A 27,049-nucleotide genomic window follows, 5' to 3' on the forward strand; every position below is an offset into this window, starting at 1 on the left:
GACACAATATACAGTAACAGTATTATTTTATAAAAGTTCAAATTTTTATCATTAAAAAAACAATCCTTGAGCTCTCGCCAGTGGCTTTGCCTAGGATAGGTCCATAGTCTGGAATAATGTCCAACCATTTGTGTTAGTGGAAGGAATATTGTCCCATCATTGGCATCAGTGGGAGTAAGGTAGGCTATACACAGTGCAAATTACTTTCCTGCAACCACAGGCTGTAAGAAAAAAAATGTGCATGATTCCCCCATCAACACAGACAGTGCAATTGTCTTCTCTCGACAGGGGGTGCAGGGGAAGACAGTGATTATCGCTAGGGGCTATAGCAGCCGTTAGCGATAATCGCAGGAAAATCCAGCAGGCTGGTTGTACCCAAGTTGATCGATTGATCAACTTGTTATATTCAGCCTCCCCATTAACAGCTTGAACCCTGTAACAGTGTCCCATCATGGGTTATCAGTGGGTGGAGCTGCCATTTTGAGGCTACTGTTCTATAAACACAGAAAAAGGCATTGTTGGTAGGGGTAGGTTTTTTGAGTTGTGTGAGAGGTAAGAAATACCTGGTAAGGATAGGCTGGCCATAAACTAATAAAACTGCATTAGAACATTTTGTTTTAAGAACATTTGTTTGTTTTTATAAATCGCTAACAAGTCTCTGACATCCCCATACAGATGTTCTGTAGGACGAAACACGTAAGAACGGAGCTACACTGAGATCATTACGCTGGCTCGGAGGGGCAGCGGTTTTAATGCTTGAATTTAAACCTTTGCTTGCAAGTATTCTACTTTTTTGGATAAACTGATCTGGAAACTGCTACACCAGCCTTTTTTCAACTCTGGGGGTGCCATTAGGTGTCTTTAGGAGTACAACTTGATTGGAGTCCACCTGTGGTAAATTCAGTTGATTGGACATGATCTGGAAAAGCACACACCTGTCTATAAGAGGGTCCCACAGTTAACAGTGCATGTCAGAGCATAAAGAGATGAAGTCCAAGGAATTATCTGTATACCTCCGACACAGGATTGTATCAAAGTACAGACCTCGGGAAGGGTACAGAAAAATGTCTGCAGCTCTGAACGTCCCAATGAGCTCAGTGTCCTCCATCATCCATAAATGGAAGACGTTTGGAACCACCAGGACTCTTCCTATAGATGGCTGCCCAGCCAAACTGAGCGATCGGGGGAGAAGGGCCTTAGTCAGGGAGGTGACCAAGAACCTGATGGTCACTCTGACAGAGCTCCAGAGAGTTTCTTTGTGGAGAGAGTTGTTCTTCTGGAAGGTTCTATCTCTGCAGCACTCCACCAAAACAGGTGTGTATGATAGAGTGGCCTGACAGAAGCCACTCCTCAGTAAAAGGCACATGACAGCCCACCTGGGGTTTGCCAAAAGGCACCTGAAGGAATCTCAGACCAAAACAAACAAAATCATCTGGTCTGATGAAACAAAGATTGAACTCTTTGGCCTGAATGGCAAACGTCATGTTTGAAGGAAATCAAACACCGCTCATCACCTGGCTAATACTATCCCTACAGTGAAGCATGGTGGTGGCAGCATCATGCTGTGGGGATGTTATTCAGAAGCAGGAACTGAGATACTAGTCAGGATCGAGGGAAAGTTGAATGCAGCAATGTACAGAGACATCCTTGATAACAAAAACATGCTCCAGAGCGCTCTGGACCTCAGACTGGGGTGGAGGTTCATCTTCCAACAGGACAACGACCCTAAGCACACAGCAAAGATAACAACGGAGTGGCTACAGGTCAGCTCTGCGAATATCCTTGAGTGGCCCAGCCAGAGCCCAGACTTGAACCCGATAAAACATCTCTGGAGAAATCTAAAAATGGCTGTGCGCCGACGCTTTCCATCCAACCTGACGAAGCTTGAGAGGTTCTGCAAAGAAGAATGGGAGAAACTTCCCAAAACTAGGTGTGCCAAGCCTGTAGTATTATATTTAAAAAGACTTGAGGCTGTAATTGGTGCCAAAGGCGCTCCACCAAAGTATTGAGCAAAGGCTTTGATACTTATGTATATGGGATTTTTAATAAATTTGCAAAGATTTTTTTTTTCAAACTTCTTTTACATTGTCATTATGGGGTATTGTTTGTATAATTTTGAGGAAAACAATGAATTTGATTCAAGTGAGGCGCTGTGAATACTTTCTGAATGCACTGTAAAAACACATATCTAACAGTAGCTCAACATTAACCATTTAAGGACCAACCCCTGCACATATACGTCGGCAGAATGGAACGGACAGGCATTTCAACGTACCTGTACGTCCCCTTAAATGCCTGTCTGTCTGTGGGGTCACGCGCCGCCGGCGGCACACTTGCGACCCTGCTGCCATCCCCGCGGGTCCCGTGGACTCGATCACTGCGGGGATCCCCGCGATCGTCTCACAGAGGTATAGAGCGGGGAGATGCTTGTTTACACTTTGACTAGTGACAATGACACTGACCTCGGCTCTATGTACTCAGAGCGGAGATCAGTGTCATGTGACACAGAGCCCATCCCCCCCTACAGTAAGAAACACTATGCAGGAAACACTTAACCCCTACAGCGCCACCTAGTGGTTAACCCCTTCACTGCCAGTATAATTTTCACAGTAATCAGTGCATTTTTATAGCACTGGTCGCTGTGAAAATGACAACGGTCCCAAAAATGTGTCAAAGTGTCCGATTTGTCCGCCATAATGTCGCAGTCACGGAAAAAATTCACTACTCGCCACCATCAATAGTAAAATAAAAAAGCCATAAAACTATCCCCTATTTTGTAAACGCTATAACTTTTGCGCAAACCAAACGCTTATTGCGATTTTTTTACCAAAAAAATGTAGAAGAATACGTATCGGCCTAAACTGAGGGGAATAACACATACATACATACATACATACATACATACATACATACATACATACATATGTATTTTTTTTTTTTTTGGGGGGGGGTAATATAGCAAAAAGTAAAAAAATATTGTTTTTTTTTTTTTCAAAATTGTTGCTCTATTTTTGTTTATAGCGCAAAAAATAAAAACCGCAGAGGTGATCAAATACCACCAAAAGAAAGCTCTATTTGTAGGAAAAAAAGGACGCCAATTTTGTTTGGGAGCCACGTCGCACGACTGCGCAATTGTCAGTTAAAGCGACGCAGTGCCGAATTTGCAAAAATGGCCTGGTCCTTTAGCTGCAAAATGGTCCGAGGTTTAAGTGGTTAAATAATGCCCCGTTTTCATCTTTATTATAAAGTTTCAGATCCACCGACAGAATATACAAGTTAGTGAAATACAGAAATGTAAAAATAATTGGTTTTCCAGTGATTTGGAACATCTTTTTACTTTTTTTGAGTTTCATACGCCTTCCTAGCCAATGGGAAAACAAGAAAGGATGTAGGTTATAGCCATTTATATTTAGAAACATTAACAATTGCCTTCTATTGTAAAACACACATCATTGCAAGTTTTAGAATTGCATTTGCAGATGTTCTCGACATGGGTAGTATTTAATATTTATCCTCACAGCCCTGAGGTTAGAGGGTTTCGTCTACTACTTTATTATCTTTAAAGGGAAGCTATCATTTAAGGTCAGCGGTTCTCAGGAAAAACAACTCTGGGACAGCCAGTGTGCACCAATCCAAGCTCTGGCGTCTGGCAAGCCTTTTCTGAAACGCAATAGAATGGTCACATGATCCCCTTGTGTTCCCTCCATATATTCAACAAGATCATTGCAGTAAAAGATAAATTAACCACTGCTTTCAGCGCTGTCACACTTTGAATGACAATTGCGCAGTCATGCAACACTGTACCCTATTTTTTTTTTTATCATTTTGTTCACGCAACTAGAGCTTTCTTTTGGTAGCATTCAATCACCGCTGGATTGTTTACTTTTTGCTAAATAAACAAATAAACGATAAAAGATAGAAAATTTGGGGGGGGGGGGGGGAGTGGTTATTTCTTGGTTTAGGTTATAAAAAAATTCAAATTAAGAATTGTTCATAAAATTTAGGTCATTGTGTATTCTGCTACATTTCTGAAAATAACCCAAATCAGTGTAAATTAAATTATTTAGTCTGTAGGAAAGTTCCAGAGTCCACAAACGAAGGGAAATATATCTGAAAACGTATCAATCCTGATGGGCTGATGACCTTCCAGAGGGCCGAAAATGTCAGGACAGTACATATACCACCAAATAACCCCTTTTTGGAAAATAGGCAGTCCAAGGTATTTAGTAAGAGGCACGCAAGTTTTCTTAAGTTGTAATTTTTTTATTTTTTTGGGGGAAAATTAAGAAATTAAATACAAAAATACAAATTTTTATTTGTTTTACTATCACCAGTGCAGCACAGCATCGTCATATAACTGGTGTGGCGGTGATCAGGGACACCAACTGGTGACAGTACAAAAAAAAAAGGAAAAGTTTTTTTTTTTAACATTTTTTTTTCACTTTTGTTTAACACACTGGGGTTTATTTACTAAAGCTAGAGAGGGCAACATTAGTCACAATTCTGCATAGAAACCAATCAGCTTCCAGGTTTTATTGCCAAATCTTAATTGAACAAGCTGAGGTTAGAAACGGATTGTTTTTTATGCAGAAAGTTGTCCTCTCTAGCTTAAGGCTGCATTCACACCTAGGCGACAAAACGCCTGAAGCGCGACGCTCGTGCCGCTGGGGGGGAGAATTTCCATTGATGTCTATGAGATGGTTCACATCTCAAACGCCGTACGCCTGCCGCCTGAAAACAAGTCCCGGACCCTTTTTTTCAGGTGGCATTGGCGTTCGGCCATAGACATCAATGTAAATTCTTTGTGAAAAAAAAAAAGAAGTAAACTAATCGCGGCAAAATACGCCGCGTACGCGGCATTACAATGTGAATGGAGCCTTATTAAAGGCTTTTAAAGTGCCACTTATGGTGATTCTTGGCCACCAAGGTTTTTGGCGATATTGCGGATGCACACAAATATAAGACATGAAATGTTTGGTATCTATTTACTCAATGCAACCTCATATTTTATATTTTAACCAAAAATGTGTATAATATGCTATGGTTTTGCACTAAAATTTATTTTATTACATTTCTTCCTGAAAATTAGCATTTAATAAACAGTTGCGCAAGTATCACCTGAAACAAAAATTTGCCACCATCACCTTTTAATCTACAGGGCCTCCGCTTTCAAAAAATATATAAAATGTTCTGGGGGTTTAAATAATTTTATTGCCAAAAATTAGGATTTTTACATGTATTCGAAAAGAAAATGCCCTGGAGCCGAACTGGTTAATGGTTAATTGTGGTTTATTCATTGTAACTAAGTCACTTTAAATATAGAAATTTAGGGTCACAGCAGTGCTGCACGTTTGTGTTCCTATACGTTTATACTTTTTACCTGAGAATTTTGCTAGCAGCTTCATTCATTCATATTCTACAGACCATAGCGTGGAAGGTCCTTCTTTTACACAAAAGGGAGCGAGTCTTATGCCACGTACACACGATCATTTTTCGGCATGAAAGAAAACGTTGTTTTTCAGCATGTCCAAAAAATGAAGTTTTTCCAACTTCATCATTAAAGACGACGTTGCCCACACACCATTGTTTTTCAAAAATTATGAACAAAGCGCAGTGACGTACAACGGCACTCTAAAGGGGAAGTTCTATTCGCCTTTGGGCTGCTTTAGCTGATTCCTTGTTGGTAAAAGACGATTCGCGCTTTTTTGACGGTTACATAAACCTCAGCTTAGACACTAAAACACTCAGAATGTGTTTCTGGATTAGCAGTTCACAGATTGTCTTTATTTGTTGCCTACAATCATTATTGAATTCACAGATTTCCTGTATGTGGTCCGTTTTTTTTTTTTAAATCCATTTAAAACAAAATTCTTGTTATGTATTGCAATCTACGATTAATAAAGTGTTCCATTAAACAAATCCCAATGCGCAGTATATGAATCTAATCCATAACTAGGAGCTACGTGGAATATTCGGAAAAATCAATAAATAAGCAACTTACACTTTCCTCCTATTGTATGAGCAAGTCTCACTTTTATTGTGGAGTCTACGGCCTTTCACTGCTCGGTGTGTCAATGCCTTGTAACTATGGGGAACATATGAATTGCCATAACCTTTACCAGATGTAAGATGATGTTAGATTAATTTATTTAGTGTGTGCTACAAGACTTTAGATTACGTTAAATTAGCATGTTTGGACGGAGAGCTGGGAAATGTGAGCACTTCTAGCTCATTCTATTCAACATAGCCATTTAACCCTGTAAGGCCACTAAAGCCAAAATGAAAAGGTTGAGTGGCAAAGCTACTGATGACATTCACGACCAAGGCTGGTCATATACAAACAGATTTCTAATCTTATAGACGATCCTTCCATCCACACTGAATCTCATGGATGGAGCAATCTCTCCTGCAGGCTCTTGCATTTTGAAAGCCAGCACCCACATCTAGCAGGGTCAAGCCGCGCTGTGTGTGTCCATGGACGCTTTTATTTTTGGCCAGTTCATCCGGGACTGACACAGATTTTCACCAAGTGTGGCCACCTGGTCAAAGCGGCATTAACCTCTTAAAGATCACCCACCGCACAGCAAGGCGGCTTTATTGCAGGCTGTGTTTTCCCATCCAAGAATCTCATCTAACAGAGTGCCCTAGTTTTTATTTCGGCACAGCTGGTCTCCTTAAGCCAGCCAAAGACCGATCAAATTTTGCCCAGTTCCTGCTTCCATCCTTCTGTGGGCAGGGTGGTTGTACTGCCGTTGATCAATCGATCAACTTCAAAACAACAAGCCTGCCAGGTTTTTTTTTTTTTTTTTTACAAGATCACTACCGGCAGCTGTGGCCATTGGGGAAAGCTCTCTGGACTCCCCGCCATAAAACAATTATGTAGCAGAGGGGATTCCTGCCATAGAGGTCCTTTCTTGCATTATCAAAGGAATTACAGTGGAACCTTGGATTACAAGCATAATCCATGCCAGGAGAATGCTTGTAATCCAAAGCATTCGCATTTCAAAGCGAGTTTCCCCATGAAAGGCAGTGGAAACAAAGATAATTCATTCCACATTGACTTCTATGGCATACCGCATGTGGCCAGAGGTGGGGGGGCACCAGAGAGACTTGGAAATACTCAAACCGCTAGGCTGCACTCGAGAAGGCTTTGGAAACACTCGGGAACTGAGTATTTCCAAACAGCTCCGAGTGTCACCGGCGCCCCCCCACCTCTGGCCAAATGCGGTATTGCACACCGCAGAGGCCTGAATCCTGCTCGTTTTGCGAGACAACATTCCCAAACCGAGTCGGGATGTAAAAAAAAAATTGCTCGTATTGCGAAACGCGCATTAACCGAAATCACAATCCGAGGTTCCACTATTTAACTGTTTTGCATTTGTTACATTTATAAGTTTTACTTTTTTATTTTTTTCCCCAACTTCTCTGTTACCTGTATAATATATAAACATTAAATACACCAGTATCATGGATTCCCAAAGCACTATAGCCCTGATTTACTATAAGAGTAAATGTGAAAAAAAAAAAAACATAAAATCGAATGGTTGCAGTCAGCAAAACTTATGCATGAAACAAACTGAATTTTCTTCTCTGAATACAGTGAAGGTATGCTGACATTAATCATCCAATCATGTGTCAGCAAAAATCCTTTTTTTTTTTCTCTGAACACGATTGTGCATATATTTTTGCAATGTGAATTTTCAGTTGGCTCATTCACGAAGGCGAGTGAAAGTTCACTTTCAAAGATAACGTGCTTTACTTTAGTATGTGTTTTCTAAAGAGAGAATCCAAGCAGAAGCCGTTTCCTTTCAGACTCACTGTCTCTGATTGGACTAAAACCTTGGATGGGCCCCTTTGGAAGGAAAGTGGCGAGTCATTGTTCTGAATTTAAAGCTCTGTAAACCACGGTTTTCTTTTTTTGCATATACTATACTTTGTCAATCAAGATAAAAATAAATATGCGGAATGGGACTTTACCTTGATACCAGGAATTATATAGAACAATATAATAAGAGGAGATACAATTATTTATATATTGTACATCCTTAAAAAAGTGGTTTCTTGTTTAGATGAATGCACCCATCCTAAACTATGTCATGTTAAAGCAGAGGTTCACCCAAAAGTGAACCTCCGCTTTTCGGAACCCTCCCCCCTCCGGTGTCACATTTGACACCTTTCAGAGGGGAGGGGGTGCAGATACCTGTATAAAACAGGTATCTGCACCACTTCCGGGTACAGACTCGCGCGGGAGTCTGGCCCCTCCGCGTCACCCTTGGCTCCCAAAACACAACGGGGACCAGTGGAACTGCACAGCGCGACTTGCGTAGTAGGGAACCGGGCAGTGAAGCTGCAGCGCTCGGCACATAAGTGTTTTAAAAGTCAGCAGCTGCTGTATTTGTAGCTGCTGGCTTTTAAAAAAAAATTGCAGGTGAACCCCCGCTCTTAAGAAACCTATTTTGTGAGTTAATGATATATATTTTATTTATGTTTTCTTTTTGCCATTCATATATATGTTATAGATCTCATCACTGAACAAACCCGCTGGAGAAGATGTACAACCTTTTAAGTTGAAATGCATTCTCTTGTGCCGAGATGTTCTGTAATATATGCAATGGTTTCAAACATATTTGTATTGTTTCATGGTTTTTATCATGTTTAGATCATTTGGTCTTTTTTAAAGTGATGCTATGCATTAAAGGGTCACTAAAGGAAAACATTTTTTTTGCTGAAATTACTGTTTATTGGGTATAGAGACATAAAAGTTAACTGATTCATTTTAAAAAATGATTAAAAATAGAATTTAATCTATCATATAATGTGCCTCTAGTTTAACTTTCGGTTTTAAAGGTACATACATGAAGTTCCGGGTGAGAGGTGAGTCGGGAAGACTCACAGAACAAAAACAAACAAATCCAGGGCAGTGTTTTGTTTTTAAAATGAATCTGATTGGTTCTGAGGAGTTTTAGACACACAGTAATGACAGCTTAGACCACAGTGAGAAAGCTCCCAGTATGATGGTTATAAGGAAACAGGCAACCAGGAAGTGTGGAGATCACAGCAGAATTACAACTACTTCAAAGCAAAAACGAACAATGAGGACATGAAACCAGTACTGCAGTAAGGTAAAGGAAGCTATTTAGCTAAAAAAAAAAAAATCCTTTAGTGACCCTTTAAGATATAAAAGCCTTCTGTGTGCAGCCCCCCTCACCCCCCAATACTTACCTGAGCCCCCTCCGATCTAGCGATGTTGTAGGATTGTATGGGCTGCCCTTCTCATCTGCTCCAATTCATCCCGAAAGGTGTTCTATTGGGTTGAGGTCATAACTCTGTGCAGGCCAGTCAAGTTCCTTCAACCCAAACATACTCACTCCATGTCTTTAAAGACCTTGCTTTGTGCACAGTCATGTTGGAACAGGAAGGGGCCCTTCCCAAACTGTTCCCACAAAGTGGGGAGCATGAAATTGTCCAATATGTCTTGGTATGCCGATGCCTTAAAAGTTCCTTAACTGGAACTGAGGGGCCAAGCCCAACCCCTGAAAACCAACCCAACAACATAATTCCCCCCCCACCAAAAGATTTGGAGGGGTGGGCGAATACTTTTGGCGATCTAGTGTGAATGAGCATGTTTGAGCTGGAGAAACTTGACTGGCCTGCCCTCAACCAGATAGAACACCTTTGGGATGAATTAGCGTGGAGACTGCGAGCTAGGTCTCCTCTCCAACATCAGTGACTGACCTCACAAATGCGCTTCTGGAAGAATGATCAAACATTCCCATAAAACACACTCCTAATCCTTGTGGACGGCCTTCCCAGAAGAGTTGAAGCTGTTATAGCTGCAAAGGGTGGGCCAACTCAATACTGGATTCCTACGGACGAAGACTGGGATGCCATTAAAGTTCATGTGCGTGTAAAGGCAGGTGTCCCTATACTTCTGACAATATACTGTATGTACCCAGCGGCTGGAAAACTGTGAACACCTTTTATAAAAATGTTTTTTCAGCGAGAGGATTTAGTTTTTCTCAAAATTCTAACAGGGTTACGTCATCTGTCATTATGAAATACAAACGGTGCTTAATACCGTCGTTTTTTAGGATGCTCAAAAAAGGTTCCAAAATAACAACAAAGCTATGGCAGGCAGCTCGTCATCTTATATATTTCATCGCCTTGGCCCACTAGGACTAGGAACATGCCATGTTTGAACATTTTAGTACCATCAGAGTCTGATGTTGCCAGAATAAAGTACACTGCCAACGTAAGGACAGACACGGAACTGGGCTGCAGTTAGATGAGACTTGTTCTGCTCCCTCTGATAGCTCGCCAGGGCAAACATTTAACAGGTTTGGCAGTCGTGAGGCTGAGCTGGCCGGCATAACTAGAGTATTGTATGAAAGCGTGAAGGAAATCTTACTAAATAAAGAGCACGACATTTATTTGCTTCATGTATGTAATTACTGGAAAAATTGATCCCACTTCCAAACAACTCCAAAAAGAAAACACCGGGGCCTGACCTGACCGTGGCTAAGAGGACTGGCTTCTATTTTCAGCCTCTACACTGCGCCGTGACTGATACAAAAATAAAACGTATGGTTCGTCACTGGCCAGATCCCAGAAGCCAATGGGCGCAAAAAATAAAATTTAACTGGCACTTATTTTTTGAGCTTGAGCACATTTTTGGACGCCATGCTTAAAGGGATAACAACAACTTCATGCAAATGGCCGTACCTGTACGTCTGTGCCATAACCACGGTATTTTCAAGAACGGCATGCGTTACATCTAACAAAGTGTGTTTTTATGTGGAGCACATGAGTTTATCTCCTTTTATTACAATAAACGTATTCTGAAATACTGCACCATGAAGTCTATCTCTTTGTCTATGGTGGTCATTGGAGTATCGAGAGAGGGAAAGCCGAGACCAGGGAAGTTACACCTGTGTTTCTGTTTGCTGGCCTTGATTGAGATGTACGGAGATTGAAGGATGTTCTTTATTATCCAATGCTTAGTTGACCTTTGTGATGAAGGGCCACTAAGGAGGATCAGCGTTATTGGGTGCCGGAGATGGTTTCCTCCTCTTTCACCTTCTGTTAACCACCTTTGATGTGAAGTGTATCGAACATTGTCTTTGGATTGACTTCTTATGGACACATTGGCCCAGATTCTCAAAATTGATACGACAGCGCATCTCCAAATACGCCGTTGTATCTCTGCAACTGATTCTTAGAATCAGCTACGCATAGATATTCAATAGATCCGACAGGCGCAAGTCTCTTACGCCGTCGGATCTTAACTGCAATTTTTTTTCTGCCCGCTAGGTGGCGCCTCCGTCGATTTCCCCGTCGAGTATGCAAATTAGCTAGATACACGAATTCCCGAACGTACGCGCGGCCGACGCAGTAAAGTTACGATGTTTACGTTAGGCTTTTCCCGGCGTAAAGTTGCCCCTGGGTCTATGAGGCGCAGCCAATGTAAAGTATGGCCGTCGTTCCCGCGTCGAAAATTTTAAAAATGTTGTCGTTTGCCTAAGTCGTCCGTGAATGGTGCTGGGCGTAATTTACGTCCACGTCAAAACCAATGACGTCCTTGCGACGTCATTTAGAGCAATGCACGCCGGGATATTTTAGGGACGGTGCATGCGCAGTTCGTTCGGCGCGGGGACGCGCTTTATTTAAATTAAACACGCCCCCTACCCGCCGAATTTGAATTCCGCCGGGTGATTTACGCTACGCCGCCGCAAATTTACAGGCAAGTGCTTTGTAAAAACTCGCAAAAACTTGAGGTGGCGTAACGTAAATCAAATACGTTACGCCCGCCCTAATTTACGCCCATCTACGTGAATCTGCCCCATTGATTTTATAAGCGCCGCACCATATATTCATAAGATTTCAAAAGACTGAACAGGCCGACTTCCCTACTCAGCAAAGGGGGCTTTAAATGGTTAAAACGAATGAATACCTTCTTAAGTAAGGTGACATTTTCTGACTATTGAAGCATGTAAGAAATGTAGCAGACACCAAAGCACATCTGCTTTTGACCACCTAAAGGGCAATAGTGCTCTTTTACAAACGATGAACAAATTAATAAATTAGCTGAGGCTGACATTCCGACACTCTCGTCCATATGTGCGATCGTCACAAGTGCTGACGTCCCCCCCAAGAACACATCGCAAGACATTACACCGCCGGATGTCAGCGGGAGTAATTGTGTGTGGCACGGAGCACATCCCTCTAACTGCAGCAGGCTCGTGCCCTCATGTGTGTTCTCAATGGCTTGCCGGCTTTTCATCTGCACCAACTTTCCACCTTGAAATAAATAACTAATAAGCCGTGTCTGTTACACTCTGTGTGCAAAGAGAAGGGTGATGTAAAGGTGCTGCGCTTCTAAGAAACCATCTACATGACATGACTACTTGACAGCCTTTCCGTGATGAAGACAAATTTTCTTAATACAAAATTAATACAATTTCAAGCATACCACTAAACCTGGAAATCAGGAGCACCTACATCCCGCAAGAGGACATTTTTAGAAACAATGATGAAGGGGCTTTAACCCCTTCACGCCGACCGTACGCAAATATGCGTTCTCAGCTTGAAGGGGTTATACTGGGGTGATGCCTGCAGCTGCACACATCACCCCGATACCATTTTTAGAGCCAGCGGTTGGCTTTTTTAGTGATGACAAGCGATGTCGCTAAAAGCCGCTCGGCTGTTATACTAAAGGAGCGAGAGAGAAAGCCCCCCTCCTCCGCCGCCTTCTGCCGCTCTTCCCCGGACCTCCCGTCCCAACGGGAGACACGATGCAGCGCGTCCACCGCCTAGGCTGAGACCCAAGCAAAGTTGGAATCCGCTTCTTCGATGCAAAATCTTGTACGTGACGTCACAACGTCACTTCCGCTTTACTTGATTACCAATGCCGCCTACTTAAATAAAAAATTACAGTATTTAGAAACGCAGATTTTGTCGATTTAATACTTTTTAGTGCAACGTAGGGATTTGGGGTCTTTTAGACACCTGGGGCCAGATCCACAAAAGAGATACTCCGACTTAAGTGCTGTTCAGTCTGTGTGTAACTTTGGAAACGATCCTCAAAAGGCTTTTTCCAAAGTTAGGCAGAAGATCCGGCATGTGTAATTGAATTACACTGCCGAATCTTAGGATGCAGTACCGCATCCGCCGCTGGGGGCATTTCGAGTCGAAATGCCGTTTCTAGTATGCAAATTAGCACTTAAGGCGATCCACAAAGCTTTCCAGCTTCCTTTTTGCGCCGTAAGTGTTATTTTGCAAGTGTAAAATTAGGGCTGGTTCTACAAAGTGTAAACTAGTCACACCTTGTAAAAGCCCATTCCAGCGACGGCATTTGGTATGCTTTCCCGAGGGAGAACTCCACGGCAATTTGTAAAAACAAACAAAACCGGCATGGGTTCCCCCCCAGGAGCATACCAGGCCCTTAGGTCTGGTATGGGTTGTAAGGGGACCCCCCCTACGCCGAAAAATCGACGTAGGGGGTCCCCCTACAATCCATACCAGACCCGTATCCAAAGCACGCTACCCGGCCGGTCAGGAATGGGAGTGGGGACGAGCGAGCGCCCCCCCCCTCCTGAGCCGTGCCAGGCCGCATGCCCTCAACATGGGGGGGTTGGGTGCTCTGGGGCAGGGGGGCGCACTACGGGCCCCCCCACCCCAGAGCACCCTGTCCCCATGTTGATGAGGACAGGACCTCTTCCCGACAACCCTTGCCATTGGTTGTCGGGGTCTGCGGGCGGAGGCTTATCGGAATCTGGGAGTCCCCTTTAATAATCGTACCCCTATCCATTCACCTGTAGGCAAAAAGTAAAAGTTAATAAACACACAACACAAGGCTTTTTAAAATATTTTATTATTCTGCTCCGGATGCCCCCCCTGTCTTCGTTATTAGCTCAATTAGCAGGGGGGGCTTCTTCTTCCGCTCTCCGGGGGTCTTCTCCGCTCTCCGGGGGTCTTCTCCGGGGGTGTTGCCGCGATCGTCAGAGTGAGATAATAATTCTAGCAAAAGACCTCCTCTAACTCTGGTAGCCGTTAATTATTTTTTTTGAAGCAACACCTAAGGAAATCTTAAAGTACTGTAGTATGTCGCCATTCCACGAGTGTGCACAATTTCAGAGCATGATGTTCGGTATCTATTTACTCGGTGTGACATTATTTTTTACATTATACAAAAAATTGGGCTAACTTTACTCGTTTTTTTTTTTTTTATTCATGAAAGTGTATTGTGTTTGAAAAAACGCTGCGCAAATACCGTGTGACATAAAAAATTTGCAACGATCGCTATTTTATGTATGTATATATATATATATATATATATATATATATATATATATATATATATATATATATATACACACACACACACACACACACACACACATATATATATATACACACACATACATACATACACACACACACACACATATAATGTTTGGGGGTTCAAAGTAATTTTCCAGCAAAGAATAGGAATTTTAACTTGTAAGCAACACATTTTAGAAATAGGCCTAGGCAGGAAAAAGGTGTGATAACACACAAACCATAAAAACATTTGTTTACTGTGCTTTAAAGTGGTAGTAAAGTCTTTAACTACTTGTGCCTGCAGGTAAGCCTATAATGAGGCTTACCTGTAGGTATAGTAAATATCTCCTAAAATTGCATTGTTTAGGACATATCCCCACCTCATGCAGCCAGTGACTTCACGGGGCGTATACACTCTGAAGGGATGGTATACCTGTGACATCCCTTTACAGCTCTGTGTTGCAGCAAATCGAACCCGGAAGGAAGACCGGGGGAGGAGATGGAAGCCCCTGTCAGCGGTGACAGCGCAACGCTGGAGGGCTTCGTTTTAAATGTAAATATTTCATAATGTGCTAGTATGCGAGATGAGATGGAAGCCCCTGTCAGCAGTGACAGCGCAACGCTGGAGGGCTTCGTTTTAAATGTAAATATTTCATAATGTGCTAGTATGCGACGTAATATGAGAACAAAGAACAAACTGAATAGGTAATAAAACTTAATGGTTAAAATATGAGAACAAAGAACAAACTGAATAGGTAATAAAAAACTGGTGCAGTACTGTCTGTGTTGGAAACCAACCATACAAACCTCCGAAATATGCGACGTAATATGTTGTGGTGTGGTGCCTGGACACACCGCATCTCCGATTACGTTTAAGAGCCTATACCGTAGGCTCTTTTACCATGCGATTAGCTGTGTCCAATCACAGCTGATCACAGTGTAAATAGGAAGTGACGGTTATCGGCATTCCTCTACTCACGCTGACAGGGTGTGATTAGAGGACATAAGCGGCTCTTCTGACAGGGGGATGGGGTCTGCGCCGATAATCAGTACATTTATTATCAGTGCAGCCCCATCAGCGATGCCTGCCAGTGCCCCCAGTGATTTCCACCTGTGATGCCAATCGGTGCCTATCAGTGTCATCTCTCAGTGCCCATCAGTGCCACCCAGTGTCAATCAGTGCAGCCTATCAATGCCACGTAGCAGTGCCGCCTCAGTGCAGCCCATCAGTGCCACCTATCAGTGCAGACTCATCAGCGCACATCAGTGAAAGAGAAAAATTACCTGTTGGCTATGACCTGTTACTTATTAATTTTGTAAGAGAATTTCAGATTTTTTTTTTTTCAAAACAATCAGTCTTTTTTCATTTGTTTAGCAAAAAATTAAAAATATATATGTTTAAAAGCATTGCCACTTACATATAAAAGAAGTCAAGTTCTAGGAGAGTAAGAAACCATACCTGCACTCCTCAGATTGGGATCTAGGTCTGGCATCTCTTTGGCAGCATCTGGACTAACACTATAGATGGATGCACCAGCTTCATTTGTAATGCTGCAAAAACAAAAAATCAGAAGACATTATTTATACTGAAAGGAAATCTTTTGTAGACAAAGCTTGGCCACAGACAGAGCAACCCTTAAATGGTCAGTCCATGTGAAAGCAATATTTAGGCTTCATTTCCACTGGCGTTTATACAGCCACTTTTCTGAGCGTTTTTTACAGCTTAAAAACACCTGTCCATGTTATTCTATGGCATCATGCCCACATAGGCGTTTTTGAGCTGCAAATGGCATAGGCATTTTTGAGCTGTAAAAAAAAAAACGCGGGACCAGGGCGTTCTGTGGCTCATGCAATAGAGCTGTAAAACGCCAGACATTAAAAAACGCACAAAAACGCTACCGCTGCGTTTTTGAGCTCCACCTCACAAAAAAAAAATGTATTTTTATTTTTACAAAGTAAACATGGACAGGCGTTTTTAAGCTGTAAAAAAGGCTAACACAAGTGGCTGTAAAAACGCTAGTGGAAATGAAGCCTTACGGTTAGGTTGGAGCAAGGTGGGTTGAGACAACCCCATGGTATCTGTAAAGGAAATTTGTAAGTTCTGTATATAATTGTATTCCATTTTGTACGTATTTCACACTGCACTCACGGCACCAATAATGTTTTCATTACATGTTTGCATTCTTTCGAGTCCTGATTAGAATTAGCCTGCCTATGTTACGCCCCTTGTTACCATAAAAGTAAAATTGTAATATTAATGTGATATCTACATACAGTAATCATGTGTATAAAAACCTTCAATTGTGTCATAATAAAGCAGAACAGTTATTTGGAAAGATGCAGAGTGTATCTTTTGTGTCTGTTCTCTACTGCAGTAGTTATTAATTTGGAACCACTAATCAATATGAGGATAGGCGTTGCCTATCTATATAATTTCAGGTCAGCATCTTATAGTGTATGTTTACGAAATTTTAACAGTTAGATCGGCCGACTCTGTTCCTGCCCACCACTGTGTGTTGAAGCTCCCTCTGTCTCCATTCTCCATAAGACAAAATACAATAATCCATCAGGGAAAGTGGGAACCTCATAAGGGTGGCAGCAGACAGAGGAACCCAAGCACCGTCTAGGAGATATTCAGAGTGTAGGCCGCTAGTGACGTCATCGGCGCCTGAGGGTCTGGCATACAGTGCTGAACCTTCAGAGTCTGCGCCATAATCGGCAGATACCGCGCAAATACGCAGGAGTGACATCATGGCGCCCCCGGCCACTCATGTAGCCAGAGAATGAAACCTGTAAGGAAGAACCGGGGGAAGATGGAAGCCTTCTCCATGGTGACAGTGCAGCGCTGAAGGACTTTGTTCTAAGGTAAGCCTCTCATAATGTGTGTTAGTATGCGACGCATACTTGCATATTATGACATTGCCCTGCATGGGATTATTTCATTTTTTTTACTACCGTTTTAAAGCCGAACTCCGGCACAAAAACTCATTTAAATGCATCTTCCAATATTCACACAGGATACAGATCAATTTTGTATGCATCAAATATTACCCTTTACAAAGTAGCAGTCACATCTTCACTGTGCTGTACATAGCCTGGGCAGACAGCAGAGCTGTGGGAGGGGCCCAGAAGCACCACCCATTAGAACTGCCTGCAAGAAACTACAGGAGGGGGTGGAGACAAGACCAGTCCCCCTGCATAAGGAGAGAGAGCAGCAGTAAGCGGTCTTTATTACAGGAAGATCCTACACAGAGGGAACGTCTCACACTGCATTACTGCGCAGATCTGGAATAAATATACAAATCACACCAAGATTTAAGAAGAATACAAGACTCTTGTCCCAGGGTAATGTTTTTCCCCCCCCCCCCCCCCCATACATATAATATAACCATCATATCAGAGGGCATTTCATCTACTTCTCAAATGCTATACACACATCGTTTCAGTGACCTTAGAATCCCCCTTTAACCTCCTGAAACTTAAAGGGGTTGTAAAGGTTTGTTTTTTATTTTCTAAATAGGTCCCTTTAAGCTAGTGCATTGTTGGTACACTTACCCTTTCCTTCGATTTGCCTTCTAAATGTTTTTTTTTTTTCCCTTTTTCTGAATTTCTCCAAAGTAAGCTTGCCTCCATCATCCGAGCTGTTCTGGCTGGGGATTAAGGGAGGGGGGCGAGCACGCTGACTAATCCCCAGCCAGAACAGCTCGGATGATGGGGGCAAGCTTACTGAGGAGGAACAGGAAGTGAGAAAATCAGACAAAGAAAAAAAACATTTAGAAGTGGAATTGAAGGAAAAGGTAAGTGAACCAACAATGCACTAGCTTAAAAGGACCTATTTAGAAAAAAAAAAAAAAAAAACCTTTACAACCCCTTTAACCGCTTGCCGACCACCACACGACTAAATACGTCAACAGAAAGGCGTATAAATACGTCCTCTTTAAAAATCGGCATCGTGGACGCGCAAGGGTGCTAGCTTTGTGACTCTGAACGCGGGTCCCGCGGACTGTATGTCCGTGGGGATACCAGCGATCGTGTCACGGTGAGGAAGAATGGGGAAATGCTAATGTAAACAAGAATTTCCCCAGTCTTCCTAGTGACAGGACCGTGATCACAGCTTCCTGTAATCAGAAGCGGTGATCACTGTCATGTCACACACAGCCCATCACCCCTTACAGTAAGAAGCACTCCCTTAGGGCAACCTTAACCCCTTCAGAGCCACCTAGTGGTTAACCCCTTCACTGTGTCATTTTCACAGAAATTAGTGCATTTTTATAGCACTGATCACTGTAAAAATGACAATGGTCTCAAAAATGTATCAAAAGTGTCCAATGTGTCTGCCATAAAGTCGCAGTCACGATAAAAAAAAAAAAAAAAAAAAAAAAAAAAATCGCTGATCGCCGCCATTACTAATAAAAAATAAAATAAAAATGCCATAATTCTATCCCCCATTTTGTAGATGCTATAACTTTTGCGCAAACCAATATACGCTTAATGCGATTTTTTTACTAAAAAAATATGTAGAAGAAAACGTATCGGTCTAAACTGAGGAAAAATTCTTTTTTATATATATATTTTTATATATATATTTTGGGGGATATTATAGCAAAAAGTAAAAAAAATTCAAAAATTCAAAAATTGTCGCTCTATTTTTGTTAATAGCACAAAAAAAAAAAAAAAAAAAAAAAAAAAAGGAAGAGGTGATCAATTACCACCAAAAGAAAGCTCTATTTGGGAGAAAAGAAGGACGCCAATTTGGTTTGGGAGCCTCGTCACACAACTGCGCAATTGTCAGTTAAAGCGAAGCAGTGCCGAATCGCAAAAAGTGACCTGGTCTTTGGCCAGCCAAATGGTCTGGGGCTGAAGTGGTTAAACCAGCAGCTAACAAATAATGAAAAGTTTCACAGTAATGTTATGTAAATGTCAAAAATCTCCTTTTCACGCTGCAATAAGAACATATTTGTGAATGTTATTAGAAGTTAAGGTTTCTTATCCTGTAAAGAATGTTCATAAAGCAACAATAAGAAGAAGAAGGGAGAACATACAAGATGAACAAGTCTTGAGTTTCTCCTCCAAGTCATAAAGCCACAGAATGGCCAATTTCCAGCCAAAACCTCCCACTAAGGTCAAGAGAGAAAGACACTCCGGCCTTAAACAGCCACAGGGTTTATAGATCCGCCCCGACATCATCCAGAGGGACAGGCGGACGCCAACATATTGGCTGACACCGGGAACGCTGCCCGGGTTACAGTAATGAATAGATGCAATCTGCACATCCATTCTGTACAGGCTGGCTGATTTTAATTCACTGCTCGGGTGTTCTATAGAAGTGGCGGGTGATGGGTTGGGTTTCCCCGTCCTAAAAAGGGGAAATCGCAGCTCAAAATATGAAGGTAACAAACAAGGCAAATTAGGGCCGAAACAACTAATCGGTTAAATCGACAATTAATCGATTACTATTTTCATAAATTGATTAACCACTTGCCGACCGGCGCACGCCGATGTACGTCGGCAGAATGGCACGGGCAGGCAGATTGGCGTACAGGTACGTCCCATTTGAATCGGCCACCCAGCAGAACTCGATGTTCCCGGGAGTCCCGCGATTGCGGTCGGCAAGAGCAGAACGGGGGAATGCCTTTGTAAAGGAGGCATTCCCCTATTCTGCCTAGTGACACTGTCACCGATGACCGTTCCCCGTGATCGGGAACGGTCATCAGTGACAGGTCACGTGTAGCCACGCCCCCAGTTAGAAACACTTAACCCCTGCAGCACCACTTGGTTGTTAACCCCTTCACTACCAGTGTCATTTTTACAGTAACCAGTGCACGGATTACTGTGAAAATTACAATGGTGTCTGATGTGTCCGCCATAATGTCGTGATAAAAATCGCCACCATAACTAGTAATAAAAAAAATAAAAAGATTAATAAAAATGCCATAAAACATTTCCCCTATTTTGTAAAAGTTATAACTTTTGCGCAAACCAATAAACGCTTATTGCGATTTTTTAGATCGAAAATATGTAGAATACGTATCGGACTAAACTGTGGGAAAAAAAAGTTTTTTTTATATATTTTTGGGGGATATTTATTATAGCAAAAAGTAAAAAAATATTGAATTTTTTTTTTTTTTTTTTTTAATTGTCGCTCTTTTTTTATTTTTATTAATTTTTAATATTCAAAGCAATCTATCTCCCTATCCATGTCCCCATGCTTTATTTTGCTGAGCAATCACTTTGAAAAAACAACCCCCCCCCAGCATTTCTGAACATGGCCACCTCGAGTAAGGGCAGAAGATTCATGTAGCATTTACTTCCTGAGTAAGTAACTTGTATAGCGCTAAAAATGCAAACTAAATCGCCTCTGGAATCTGCCCGTAGCTCAGGGATGCAGGCAGGAGGGTGTGCTTAGCTGAGAAAGCTCCTCCTCCTTTCCTGAAGACTCCTGGGATTTATGACATCATTTGCCTAGGCAAGAAACCAGGAAGTAATCCAGAAATGATAGGGGGATGCTTTTCAAAGCGATTTAACATATAGACCTAAAATGATGAATAAATTCGATTTTTTTTAAAAGATTTATTGGGTGTGCTTTTTAGCAGCTAGTAAAAAGTATTATTTTTTTTTTTTTGATTATAGTGCAGAAAAAAAAAAAAAAAAAAAAAACGCAGTAGGTGATTAAATACCACCAAAAGAACGCTCTATTTGTGAAGAAAAAAATGTCATCAATTTTTTTGGGGGTACAGCGCAGTACAACCGTGCAATTGTCAGTTAAAATAATGCAGTGCCCTATCGCAAAAAAATGGCCTTGTGACGAAGGGGGGTAAATGTTCCGGGGGGGGGCGGAGGGGGGGGGTTAATCATGCTCATTTGATAGTGTGCTACAGTGTTTTAAAATAGGGCACCTATATGCAATTACTATATATGCAAAAATATGGAATTTAGAGGCACTATGGACTATGGACACTATGAGGGAACCACTACAGACATAAACGACAAAAATATGTCATTTAAGACCACACCATTTTATTACAAAATATGTAAGAAAAAAATCATATTTGACAATGGACCATATCTAAAATATTACAAAAAGAGAACTCTTTCAAGATGGGATTGTTACTAAACAATACTATACAGCACCCCAAATACAACATGATGAATTCATCCCGTACTGCTCAACATGTTTTGCGGGGTTACAGCTTCCTCAGGAAGAGTGTTTGAAAGAGCAATCATATGAAGAGGATAAAAAGGCATACAACATAACATAGAAAAAGCAATTAACAGAAAAATATACACACAAAAAAATGACATCATAAAAAATAATTTTTCTGAGCGTTCTATAGAAACGTCCTGAGGCCAATGCAAGGAAACACATTTTGTAATGAAATGCTGTGGTTCTAAATTTACATATTTTGCTGTTAATCATGCTTACGATAATGACACAAATACAACAAAAAAGATAATAACAGCATTAGCAGTAATATTAACTTATAAAACATAAAAAGTTAAATTAAGGAGATAATTTTTTCTAAACATTTTTACAATATGTAAAAAAAAAAAAAAATAATTACAGATGGTAAGATTACTAAAAAGAATAACAAGTTATTAAAAAAAAATTGTTTAAGTAAAATAGAAGAAAAAAAATACATGTTGTCTTAACAATGTTAAGCACTGAACTATACCATAATAATTTTGCAGTAATAATAATAATAGTATTATTATTATTATTATTATTATTATTAAATACCAAGCATATTATTACACAGATAAAAAAAAAAGTAAAATTACAATTATACAGGATTTTTTATTCAGTGGGTATTTGCACCCAACTCTGCAATCTCAATAAAAAAACTGTACAGAACCAGGCCAGATGCTGTTATTTTAATGGGTTACACAGAAAAATATCTGAAAAAGTAACATTTAATACTCAGCTCCAAATAAACAAAAAATAAAATTAATAGTGTGTGTATTATATATATATATATATATATATATATATATATATATATATATATATATATATATATATATATATATATATATATATATATATATATATATACATACACACATACATACATACATACACACACACACACACATACATACACACATGCATACACACACACACACACACACACTTTGGACAAACAGTAAAAGTAAAAAGCAGTAGACGCAAACTCATGTTGCACAATTATGGCACGGCGCTCCTTTGTATAAGGCGTGAAGAAATCCTCTCAGACAAGATAAAATGGATAAAAAAAAAATAAACGTCTACATCCATTTTAACAATTGAACAGATTCCTTCTAAATGCACTTTCCAAGAGACATTCTGAGTAATTTATCACAGCTCTTCTAAACAATCAGGGGAATGCAGTTGCATTTTCGTTAAGATCGCATACCGTCTTAACAAGGCAAAAAAAGGTGCTTGAATGAAAACGCATAACACTAGCGCCACCTAATGGTCACTTCATCAAACAAGAAATAATTGAGATTTTCCTCTCTATATACAGTAAAACCTTGGTTTGCAAGCATAATTGGTTCCAGAAACATGCTTGTAATCCAAAGCACTTGTATATCAAAGCATTTTTTTTACAGGGTATAAAAGAGAAGAGAGGCACCTCTAAGTGTAGCAATAAGTTGATAAATGTTGTACCTTCATTAAATGTAACCATATTGCTACATTTAGAGGCTCCTCTCTTTTTTATACTCAGTTGTGACATGACGCTACTCTTATATCAAGCCATTGCTTGTATACCAAGATTTTTTTTTTATTATTAAAAATATTTTGCTTGTCTTGCAAAACGCTCTCAAACCAAGTTACTCTCAAACCAAGGTTTTACTGTACTACTATTTGATGGGAATATATATATATATTATATATATATATATATATATATATATATATATATAAAAATAAATAAATGCGGGTGAAATAAGTATTGAACACGTCACCATTTTTCTAGGTAAATCTAATTCAAAAAGGTCCTATTGACATGAAATGTCAGTAACACACCATGCAATCCATAAAAAAAATTAAGGCCCCTTTCACACGGGGCAGTGGAGGTATAGCGGCGTGATCTTTAGTGCCGCTATACCTTCGTATTTATTGCGATATTCGGCCGCTTGCGGTGCCGTTTTAATGCCCCGCTGTCGGCCGGAAAAGGGTTAATACCGCCGGCAATGCGCCTCTGCAGATTTTACCACGGTTTCCCCGCTCCTACACCGCTCCAAAAAATGCTGCTTGCAGGAGATTTTCTTTCCTCCTGCCTGCCTCTGGCTTTCACATTGAGAATGCTGGGGCAGGATTATTTCAGGCATTATTTATGCACTATTTTTAGCGCTAAAACGCCTGAAATACTCCTCAGTGTGAAAAGGGGCCTAAAACAAATAAGAAGTTTGTGTAATAAAATGGATAGACACAGGGAAAAGTATTGAACATAACTGAAATGTATTTACAAGGGATTGTAAAGGAATTTTCTTTTTCCCCTAAATAGCTTCCTTTACCTTAGTGCAGTCCTCCTTCACTTACCTCATCCTTCCATTTTGCTTTTAAATGTCCTTATTTCTTCTGAGAAATCCTCACTTCCTGTTCTTCTGTCTATAACTCCACACAGTAATGCAAGGCTTTCTCCCTGGTGTGGAGAAAGCCTCTTGTGGGGGCGAGCAGGCAAGTCAAGTCGTGACACTCTCTACTTTGCAGACAGAGAAAGGAGCTGCGTGTTAGTGGGCGTCCTGACATTCCTGCTTGCCCCCTCAAGAGGCTTTCTCCACACCAGGAAAAAAGCCTTGCATTACTGTGTGGAGTTACAGACAGAAGAACAGGAAGTGAGGATTTCTCAGAAGAAATAAGGACATTTAAAAGCAAAATGGAAGGATGAGGTAAGTGAAGGAGGACTGCACTAAGGTAAAGGAAGCCATTTAGGGAAAAAAATCCTTTACATCCCCTTTAATACTTGGTACAAAATCCTTTGTTGATAATGACGGCTTCAAGACCCCTCCTGTATGGAGAAATGAGTCGCATGGGTTGCTCAGGTGTGATTTTGGCCCATTCTTTCACACAAACACATCTTGAAGGTTCCGTGGGCCTCTTCTATGAACTCGGATCTTTAGTTCTTTTCATAGATGTTCTATTGGATTCAAGGCAGGTGATTGGCTGGGCCATTCTAGGAGCTTTATTTTCTTTCTTTGAAACCAATTGAGAGTTTTCTTGGCTTTGTGTTTGGGATCATTGTCTCGCTGAAATGTCCTCCCTCATTTCATCTTCATCATCCTGGTGGATGGCAGCAGAATTTTATCAAGAATATCTTGGTACATTTTTCCATTTATCCTTCCTTCAATGATATGAAGTTTGCCAGTACCGTATTCTGAAAAACAGTCACGCCCCCACCATGATGTTCTCATCTCCAAACTTCACTGTTAGTATTGGGGTGATATTCAGTGCCATTTGACCTCCAAACATGGTGTGTATTATGTCATCCAAAGACTTCCATTTGGGTCTAATCTGACCAGACTATATTCTCCCAACATGCTTTTTCTTCAGCAATGGAGTCTTGCGTGAAGAGCATGCATACAGGACAATTGTACCTGCTAATTCCAGGTCTTTCTGAAGCTCTCCACAAGTGGTCGCTGGCTCTTGGACAACTCTTCTTATAATTCTTTACAATCCTCTGTGAGAAATCTTGCGAGGAGCACCTGGTTGTGGCCAGTTTATGGTTAAATTATGTTCTTTCCACTTCGGGATTATAACCCCAACAGTGCTCACTGGAACATTCAGAAGTTTAGAAAACCTTATGTAACCAATGCCATCAGTATGTTTTGCAACAATAGGGTTGCAAAGGTCTTGAGCGAGCTCTTTGCTTTTACCCATCACGAGATGTTTCTTGTGGGACACCTTGGTAATGAGACACCTTTTTATAGGCCATCAGTTGAGACTGCTTTATAATTTCCGATCGAATTCAGCTGTTGCCTTGGCTTTTTGTGCCTTTTTGCACCTCCCTTTCTTCATGTGTTGCATACTTTTTTCCTGTGTCATTACATTTTATTACACATAACATTTCTGAATGTATTTATGTAGGGATTGCATGAGGTATTACCGACATGTGGTGAAAATTTCATGTCAAAAGCACCTTTAGAAATATATTTACCTAGGAAAACTGATGTGTTCAATACTAATAGTGGGTAATCATTTTACCCACTGTGTGTGTGCTCCCTGAAGCAAACAGAGGAGAGCTCCACTTAGAAAACAGAGAAATGCTAAAAAAATAAATAAAAAAAAACTGTGGAAACCCATGTGTTGACCTGGAAAAAAAGTGGACAAAAAAAGCCCTTAAAAAGAAGATGTAGCCCAGGTTCACACTGGGTACGATTTGCTTCGATTTGAGATGCGATTTCACATGTGAAATCGCATCTCAAATCGGCGGCATTTGCCGGCAATGACACCGTCCTAATGGTTGAAACTATCATCAACTCACGACTACGCAAATTCCCTCTACCAAAATACCAGATTTCACGTCTACAAGTCGTCCAGAACACGGCAGCCAGACTGGTAACAGGTAAAAAGCCATGGGAATCAGTCTCCCCGGCCTTGAGGTCCCTCCACTGGCTGCCCGTACAGGACCGGGTGACATTCAAGACACTCTGCCTCACCCACAAATGTATACAGGGGAACGCTCCCCAATACTTAAGTGAGAAAATAAAACCCTACGTCACCAAGCGCGTGCTCCGGTCAACCAACCAAAACCTTCTCCAAATTCCTAAATCCCGCTACAAATCGAAGGGAGAACGCAGATTTTCGGTCCAAGGACCACGGCTCTGGAATGCTCTACCCACTACCATCCGCTTAGAGGAAAACCATCAGGCCTTTAGGAAAAAACTAAAGACCCACCTCTTCTGAAGGACCGGTACGACTCTGGATGTCAAGCTCCTTGAGGCGATTAAGTTTGCATTTGTTGCGCTACACAAGTTACTCACTCACTCACTCATCTGCGGCGCGAGCACCGATTTCAAAAAGTAGTTTCTGTACTACTTTTTGCGATTTCGCGCTGAGATTTACATTGACATCTGTGCAGATGTCACTTAAATCGCGGGCGAAATCGGGACTGCCAGCGGGAGTGAAGCCGTGCGAGTTCAGCTGAACTCGCACGGCTTCACTCCCGCAGCCCAGTGTGAACCTGGGCTTAAGGCCACCCGGAGACTCCTTTAACCAGTTCCCGACCCCCGCATGTACATATACGTCCACAATATGGCACGTACAGGCACATGGGCGTACATGTACGTCCTTGCCTATTAGCGGGTGGGGGGTCCGATCGGGTCCCCCCCGCTACATGTGGAGGTCGGGTCCGCTCGGGGAGCGATCCGGGACCACGGCGCGGCTATTTGTTTATAGCCGCTCCGTCGCGATCGCTCCCCGGAGCTGAAGAACGGGGAGAGCCGTATGTAAACACGGCTTCCCCGTCCTTAACTTTGGGGGCGTATCGTTTGAGTGATCCTTTTTATAAGGGAGACTCGATCGATGACATCAGTCCTACAGCCACACCCCCCTACAGTTGTAAACACACACTAGGTGCACCCTAACTCCTACAGCGCCACCTGTGGTTAACTCCCAAACTGCAACTGTCATTTTCACAATAAAGAATGCAATTTAAATGCATTTTTTGCTGTGAAAATGACAATGGTCCCAAAAATATGTCAAAATTGTCCGAAGTGTCCGCCATAATGTCGCAGTCACGAAAAAAAT

General features: G+C 41.4%; 1 protein-coding gene across 2 annotated transcripts in view; it reads right to left on the bottom strand.

The window, feature by feature from the left end:
- Positions 1-27,049, bottom strand: part of SRBD1 (S1 RNA binding domain 1) — a 259,670-nt gene that overhangs the window by 113,318 nt on the left and 119,303 nt on the right. For both annotated transcript variants that reach the window (XM_040351557.1, XM_040351556.1), the window contains exon 16: positions 15,779-15,870. In XM_040351557.1, coding sequence (XP_040207491.1) covers positions 15,779-15,870 — 92 coding nt within the window. The remainder of the gene's footprint in view (positions 1-15,778; positions 15,871-27,049) is intronic.

Source organism: Rana temporaria, chromosome 4 (genome assembly GCF_905171775.1).
Source record: "Rana temporaria chromosome 4, aRanTem1.1, whole genome shotgun sequence".
NCBI lineage: Eukaryota > Metazoa > Chordata > Amphibia > Anura > Ranidae > Rana > Rana temporaria.